This window comes from Alexandromys fortis, unplaced genomic scaffold (genome assembly GCF_014885135.2).
Source record: "Alexandromys fortis isolate MF-2015 unplaced genomic scaffold, M_Fortis_MF-2015_v1.1 scaffold_73, whole genome shotgun sequence".
Taxonomy (NCBI): Eukaryota; Metazoa; Chordata; class Mammalia; order Rodentia; family Cricetidae; genus Alexandromys; species Alexandromys fortis.
This window is the reverse complement of record NW_026067959.1, coordinates 2,765,101-2,773,834: the sequence shown is the minus strand read 5'-3', so window position 1 is coordinate 2,773,834 and position 8,734 is coordinate 2,765,101. Positions and strand designations below refer to the sequence as shown.

General features: G+C 41.9%; 1 protein-coding gene across 1 annotated transcript in view; it reads right to left on the bottom strand.

The window, feature by feature from the left end:
* The window catches only part of Ankrd55 (ankyrin repeat domain 55), an 89,089-nt gene that overhangs the window by 16,167 nt on the left and 64,188 nt on the right, over positions 1-8,734 (bottom strand). The window contains exon 9 of the mRNA XM_050152855.1: positions 4,677-4,844. Coding sequence (XP_050008812.1) covers positions 4,677-4,844 — 168 coding nt within the window. The remainder of the gene's footprint in view (positions 1-4,676; positions 4,845-8,734) is intronic.

The window sequence follows — 8,734 nt, the reverse complement described above, 5'->3', positions numbered from 1 at the left end:
CCTTCTCGGATCTTTGATGGAGTTGAAGATTATATAATTGTAGTTACTCTCTACATTATTTAGACTCCTTGAGATAGAATGTTTAGCAAAACTTTTGATTCTCAATATTGTTTGTTATATTTATTTGTTATTATTGTATATAGTTGTATTTGGTTTAGTTCTGTCTTATTTAGACAAAAGGGGGAGATGTAGGGATAAGTCCCACCCCTTAGGGGGGCGTGTTCACCTCAGGCTAAAGTTTTCCTATAAATTTGGCGAGCGCGTGCTCCCAGCACTCGCTTCTGCTTTCCTGGTCTCCGCTGGAACGGTGGTTCTGTAAGTCTATTCCTCCATTAAAGCTGTCTATATTTTGACAATCTGTCTGCATTCGCTTACGCCGTTACATTTAGGCATCTGCTACCCACGTCTCTTGATTCCTCAGGGTTTAGAGTCTCTTACCCCTTCCCCATTCTGTTGTTCTTCGACAGCATTGTATGTGTATGTAATACAATGCCACACACACACACGTAGTAAATTCTAGTCATGTCATCCCAACTCCCTTCTCTTTCATCCCCCTGTCTCTGCTTGCTGAAACCTTATTTTCCTTCTGGCATTCCCACTGAGGCTATTTAGGGTTTCCTGTATGAGTGTGGGAGAGAAGTTTTTTCCTGGAGCATAAGCAACTTATCATGTTTATAGCGCAGAAGACAATGACATCCTAACCCCTTAGTCAATAACTGTGGGAAATTCCTTGGGGAGGATCCCTTCCCATTCATGATGATGAAATGTTGACAGGCCAATCTTGTCCAGGTCTTATGCAGATAACCACAGCAGCAGGGAGTCCATGGGGGCAATGGCTGTGTCCGGTCCACCAGACATCGTTTTGCTTCATATCTCCTGGTTCTATTCTCTCTCCTCTTTGTGATGTTCCCTGAGCCTTGGCGGGTGCGCCACAGCTGTCCTATTTAGGACCCTGCACTCTACTCTTGTTTATTTTTGGTTCTTTGGCCACTTTATGGGCTTCTGCACTAACTTCCATAGGGGGCTATTTTCTCTTTTCTCCCTCTCCCTTCTCCTCTCTCTCCCTCTTCCTCTTCCATCTCCCCTCCTCCCTTTTCTCCCTATATGTGGAGGCCAGAGGCTGATGTGCGTGTCTTCCTCTGTATTTGTCAACCCTATTATTTAATCTTTCACATTATTTATTATTGTGTGCGTGGCTGACAGTTCTCTGAAAGGAGCGGCATCCCCCGCCCCCCACTGACCCTTCTGCAGTTAACTGCCTAAACTGTCACTGATGGTGGAGGGAGTGGAATGTTACAAGCCCAGAGTCAAATCATCTCAGGCCATTTTCAGCCCTCTGAATAGCAATTTATGGCCCTTCTCTGTGGGTGACCATTAGGTAAAGCCTTTGGAATGAACAAATTGATACCTAGCTCCCATCAACCAAAAGGCTAAAGAGTGTCAGACTGGACCTGAGAGTCATGGCAGAAATTCCCCTGCTATGTTCTAACCTGCTTACCAAATGTCTCCATCAGTGTATCTGTGAGGTGCCTGGATCTGCAACTTTCTTTGTTCTCTTTCCATAAACGCTTCATCTTGGAACATGAACTTGGAGGTAACCTAGGTAACCTAAATCTATGTTCTCAGGCCATTAGATACTCATATCTGGCTCCAGAAGAAACCATTTCTGACCCCTTTTGTGGAGAGATCTGTGTTTTGGATTGACATTGTATGGTGTGCCTAAATGCGGGTGCTCGCATGCCAGGGAATGTCTCTGGAGGTCAGAGGGCGGCTCTGTGACTCTGGTTCTTTCCTTCGACCTTTACGTGGGCTCTGAGGATAGAATTCAGGCATAAGCTAGCATGCCAAGCTCCTTTACCTGCTGAACCATGTCTCTGGACTAACATTATGATGATTAGTATTTGAGACAGGGCCTCTCCTGAATCTGGAGCGTGCTTATTCAGCTACTGACTGGCCAGCAAGCCACAAACACCCTTTGTCTCCCGTTCTCCAGTGCTGGCTTTACAGCTGTGGGCGACTCTGGCTTTTACATGGGTGTTGGGGATCAAACTCAGGTCCTCATGCTTGTTGTGCAAGCATTTACTGACTGAACCATCCCCTCAGCCTCAGGAGGCTTTAGGCTTTCAATTACTCATGGCAATCTGTTTTCAATTATCACTGGATTCAGCTGCAAACAGCTTAGCTCGTTCCTACTCTCTCATCTCTCAGGAACAGTCCGTAGTGGCGTAGGCATTAGAGACGAAGGGTAAGGTGTGACTTCAGGCCTCACATGGCAGAAAGAGGCTTTGGTCTGCTCTGAGTGAGAGATCCCAGGGGATCCAGCGGCACTGATATTATGCCCCTAGAATCTTGCCCGTTTTATGCTGTTTGTTTTTCTTTCGCATCTAAGAAAAAAAAAAAACCCACCTAACTATAGTTATGAAAAATACTCTACTAAAGGAAACAGGCAGAGAGGCAACTCAGAGTTTGAGTTCCAGTGGAAGAGGAAGTCATGTGTGCCAGAGATTGGGCGTGGCAGACGTGAGCAGGGCTCAACTCATAAGCAAACTCAAATGAGAAAAGCTTCGTGGCAGCTGTTTGGCGGGCTCGCTCAAGTCGAGTTTCCCCGAGGCGTTGTTCTGTTCCAGTTCTTTGGGAAGCCTGTGCTGTTCCCTCCATCAAGCCAATGCTTTCTACATTAGGGATCAGCTGTGAAACTGGACCCAGGTGCAGGCTGCCAAGGGGGAGACGGCAATAGTACTCTTTGGAATGAGACACTGTAGTCTAGTCAAAAACCACCAGCACTCAATCTGCATGCAGACAATGGATGTTTTCTCACTGTGAACCTTTGTTGATATGCTTATATTTTAAAATTATTAGTACGAATTAATACTACTATCAATTATCTCCCTTTCACCATGGCAGTCACATGATCCATGAATTACTGCCTAGAATCGGAACTACCAAAGTTATTCAGGTAGCCATGTGGCAGAGTGTACTAATGATGAAACACACAAGACGTTCTAGAAGCTTCATGGGCCTGGACAAGAAATCAAGGCTTTCAAGAGTTTGCGTCTTAATTGTGGTATTACATAAGCAACTGAGGAAAGAGAAGAGCTGACTAAATTTTGTATTTATTGTCTTTTTTTTTCATGATAGTTTCTGAACTGATGCAGTGATATTTTGTTGCTTCTGGATTTATAAATGAAACTTTGTGTGTGTGTGTGTGTGTGTGTGTGTGTGTGTGTGTGTGTGCTTTTAAATGTACTCCCTAGTTTTCTTGGTTTGGAATCCAGTGGGTGGGACGGTTTCATGACTTTTAAGCACACTATTGGTTGAATGCTTCATTGAGGCAGCTGCCAGCTGTAGCCGTCTCTTTCTGCCATGGGCTCAGCACCTAATGGCCGACACGCTCTGTCTGGAGGAACAGTGCTTAGAGTGAGTTTCATTCTTGGACCCAGTCAATCTGAAGACCTTTTTTTGCCTTGACGTTTGATTCCCCCCACCTCCGAGCCCAGAAGAATGAAGAATTCTGATGTAGAAAGCTTGCAGGGCTCTGCACAGAACAGAGCCTAGAGGGACATGAAACCTGTCGATTGATTGGGAATCAGTGCTGGAAGGTGAGAGGAGGGAAAACCTCGGTGCTCTTAATTTCTCTCTTCATTGGTGTTGGGCTTTGACCAGATGAAATTTCCATACCACAGTGCAAAATTCAAATAAGTTGTCTTAATTGTCTAGTCAAAGGGGGGCGGGGGAGACAGAAAGAGAGAGAGAGAGAAAGATTTGCCAAGGATGGAAAACAGTGCTGCTGCTCTTATTAATTTCCCTTGCTTTGGAAAATAGCTACATTAAATGAAATTAACAGCTATTTATTTATGTACTCATTTTTCAACTGTGTCTTCTTCTACAGACAGCCAAACTGGCCTCAAATTCATGACCCTACCGCTTTAGCTTCCAGAATCCCAGGATTACAGCTACAAATAGTGTTTTCATTAAAATAAGTTTTTTTTTTATTTGAACATGTAGCAATCACAAGCCTATTATTATTTAAATAACGAAACAAATATTTTCTTAAAATTTTCTTAATTAAATATTTTGACACCATAATAGTGATGGAGGTAACAGATTTGAGAGAGCTCTTTGGTATCCTCAGAAAGTTTTGAGCGTGTATAAGGGTCTCAAGAGTAAGTGATGCAGGCAGAAGGAAGAAGAGCAGGAGAGGAGGAAAGAGGAGGTTCGAGTCCTGTGACCTGGGACTGAGGGACTCAAGCTTGCTGCTATTGTCATGATCCACATAATGAAGACCGTTTCACTCTATGTTAGATGACAGCAAACACACATCATTAATTAGATGATTAATAATGGTACTTATAGTATGTAATGCTGATATTATTAAATTACTGCGGCCACTAGATGGATCAGTGGATAAAAATGCTTGTCACCAAGCCTGATGACTCGTGTTCCCGTGTTCTAGCCCTGGGCAACACATGATGGAAGGAGAAAAACATCTGAAAACTGTTCTCTGCCCTCTATATATTTACACACACACACATACATACACACACACACACAGACACACACACAGACACACACACACACACAGAGGCAATATTGTTATTTCTGGGCTTGCACACTGGTGGTCTAAAGAAGTGTTACTGTTATACATCTTTGAGAAGAAGACACCATGAGAAGCTCACCGGCCTTCTTGGGAGAGAAGCCTGACACAGGCTGTGTGACCGCAGTAGAGGGCGTAGGCCAGGGGTGTGCTCTCATTAATGTCCCTCAGGTTGCAGTCCATGCCCAGCTCCAGCAGTGCCTGGACACATTCTGCTTTTCCGGCAGCTGCAGCCCAGTGCATGGGTGTCCTGGGGGAACAGCACAGAAAAAAACACAAAGGGTTCAGTCAGCACCTTACAGGCTGGCTAGCCGTGGTTGCCCGACACCAGAGTCAGGCTGAAGGAGGACAGTTCCATTGCTCTCCATAGTATGAAATAGTGTGCGTGAATCCGGTGTAAGAGTCTAGGCTGTGTAGAAGATGCTTCCCTCCGCCTCTGTGCTTTCTGTCTGCTTTGCCATCTCTGCTCTTCCTGAGAATTTCCTAGAAGAGGAAGTCTGAGTGGTTTGAAGGCTCTTTACATACAGTGCCAACTGCCTTCTAGGAACGTTGACTCCATTTACTCTCTTACAGCGGAGACCTCACTCCTTCTTGAACAATGAGTTTATTGCCATCTTTAAAATCTCTGTCAACCTGGGGCACAGAACATACTAAGAGGTGAGTGATCAGCCAGCCAGCTGGACACCCGACTCTCTAGGCCCTTGGGACTGGGGCAAAACCCCAGGCTCCTCCCCCACCTGCCTCAGCTTCACCAGCCAGTCAGTAGGCAAGCTTCCTGAAGGTAAGGCTGCTCCAGTGCCCCCTGTCCCCACCCATTGACTGGACCCTGTAAGCTACAAGGCCCACTCTGCCTCCAAACCCACCCATTCCCCGTGACCTCAGAGGAACTCTGAAGCACAGGCTGCAACTGCACAGAGTAGGACCAAGAGACTGAGACTGTGCAGAGCAAACCAAGAGAGCGGGCCAAGGGAGACTTCAGCAGTTTCATGAGACTCAGAGAGCAATCGCACAGAGCAGAATAAGAGCAGCTCCCTAAGACACAGACAGCAACTGCAAGAATTTGACCAAGAGGCAAAGACACTGCCAGCATCAATTGGACGAAGAAGTGGGTAGGCACCAATGCAAAAATTTGTTCAATAACCTAAAAAGCAACATGGTAACATCAGCACCCAGTGGTCATACAACAGAAAGACCTGATCATCCTAATACAGAAGAAGCAGAGGAAAACAATCTTAAATATAGCTTTATGAAGATGATAGAGACCCTTGAAGAGGAAATGAAAACTTTCCTTAAAGAAATGGAGGAAAAGACAAATTGGAAATAATCAACAAATATCTTAAAGAAACTCAAGAAAGCCAAGAAAAAACAAACAGGTGAAGCAAGCTGTCCAAATTGTTCAAGACTTGAAAACTGAAAAAGAGGCAATAAAGAAACACAAACTGAGAGAATTCTAGAAATGGAAAATCTGGGTAAATGAACAGGAACTACCAATGCAAAAGCATAACCAGCAGAATACAAGAGATGGAAGACAGAATCTCAAATGTTGAAGATGACTATAGAGGGAATAGGTTCGCTGGTCAAAGAAAATCTTAAATTCAACAAATTCTTAACACAAAATATCCAGGAAATCTGGGACACTATGAAAAGACTAAACCTAAGAAAAACAGGGATAGAAGAAAGAGAAGAACTCCAGCTCAAAAATATATTCAACAAATTTGTAGAAGAAAACCTTTCCAACCTAAAGAAGGATATGCCTATGGAGGTACAAAAAGCTTACAGAACACCAAATTGATTAAACCAAAAAAAAAAAGTTCTCTTGCCATATAATAAAGCACATAACATACAGAATAAGGAAAAAAATATCAAAGAGCTGTAAAGGAAAAAGGCCAAGTAACATATAAAGGCAGACCTATCAGAATTACACCCAACTTCTCGACGTAAATCATGAAAGTCAGAAGGTCCTAGACAGATGTGCTGCAGACACTAAGAGACCATAGATGTAATCCGAGACTAATATATCCAGCAAAGCTTTTAATCACCATTGATGAAGAGAACAAGATATTCCATGACAAAACCAAATTTAAACAATTCCTATTCACAAACCTATCTTTACAAAAAATACTAGAAGGAAAACTCCAACCCAAGGAAGCTAACTGCACCCCAAAAAACAAGGCAATGGATAACTTCATACCAGCAAACCCCAAAGAAGGGAAACACACAAACACTACCACCAAAAAAATAACAGGAATTAACAATCACTTGTTATTAATATCACTTAATATCAAGCCGGGTGGTGGTGGCTTTAATCCCAGCACTTGGGAGGCAGAGGTGGGTGGATCTCTGTGAGTTTGACGCCAGCCTGGTCTACAAGAGCTAGTTCCAGGACAGGCTTCAAAGCTACAGAGAAACCCTGTCTCAAAAAAAAAAAATCTCTTAATATCAATAGACTCAATTCACCTATAAAAAGGCACATGTTAACAAAATGGGTAAGAAAGCAGGACCCAACCTTCTGCTTTATACAAGAAACACACCTCAACCTCAAAGACAGATATTACTTCAGAGTAAAGGGTTGGTAAAAGGTTTTTCAATCAAATGGACCCAAGAAACAAGCAAGTGTAGCTATCCTAATATCTAACAAAATAGACTTCAAACTAAAATCAATCAGAAAAGATGGAGGACAGTTCATACTCATCACAGGAAAAATCCATTAAGATGTCTAAATCCATTAAGATCAGGAAGTCTCAATCCTGAACATTTACGTCCCAAATACAAGCACAACCACATATGTAAAAGAAACATTACCAAAGCTTAAATCACACATCAAACCCCACACACCAACAGCAGGAGACTTCAGCACTCCACTCGTTCCAACGGACAGGTCAACCAGACAGAAACTTAACAGAGAAATAAGAGAACTAACAGATGTCATGACTCAAATGGACTTAACAGACATATATAGAACATTTCACCCAAACACAAAAGAATATACCTCCTTCTCAGTACCTCATGGAACCTTCCCTAAAATTGACCACTTTCTTGGAAACAAAGCAAACTCAACAGATACAAAAGGTTTAAAGTTAGAATTCAACAAGAACACTAATTGCAGAAAGCCTACAAACTCATGGAAATTGAACAGTGCTCGATTAAACCACCCCGGGGTCAAGGAAGAAATAACAAAATTAAAGACTTCCTAGAATTCAATGAAAATGAAGGCACAGTGTACACAAACCTACGGGACACTACGAAAGCGGTGCTAAGAGGAACGTTCATAGCACTAAAGAAAGTGGAGGAATCTCACACTAGCGACTTAACAGCACACCTGAAAGCTCTAAAGCAAAAAGAAGCACGCTCACCCAGGAGGATTAGATGACAGGAAATAATTAAATTGAGGGCTGAAATCAACAAAATAGAAACAAAGTAAACAATACAAAGAATCGATGAAACAAAGAGCTGGTTCTTTGAGAAAATCAACAAGATAGACAAACCCTTATCCAAACTGGATTTGGCATGTAAAATGAGAAAAGATACTTTTTTAAAAAAAATAAATTAAAATTAAAAAATCTTTGTCAATTTGGTTGGCAAAATGATACTTTGATATTGCCGTTTGTGTTTCTTTATTTACTATTAAGGTTAAATTTTCCATTTGAATTTTTTTTTATTGAAATCACTCTTAATGCCTTTTGTTGCTTTTTTTTTTCAAGGTAGATTCTCACTGTACAGCATGGATTAGCCTTGAACATACACTCTTTCTGCCTCAGTCTCCAAAGTGGAGGGATTAAGTCATGTGTCACTAGCCTGTGTCTGTTATCTATTTCTCTATGATAGTATTAATGCATTTGAATGGGCTCTTTGCATACTAAAGATACTGATCATTTATAGGTCATCTATACAAACTTCAAACATCTTGTTCTTCAATCTTTCAAATTTTAGTGATTTTTTTCTATGTAAAATGGAAAGCATTCACATTCAAATACATTTCATTTTATGTCTTTCATGTTCAGAAAGTCCTTTCTTAACCATAAGACAGATATTCACTAATACTTAACTATTTGTTAAGACCCATTGTTTTCTTTCTTTCTTTCTTTCTTTCTTTCTTTCTTTCTTTCTTTCTTTCTTTCTTTCTTTCTTTCTTTCTTCCTT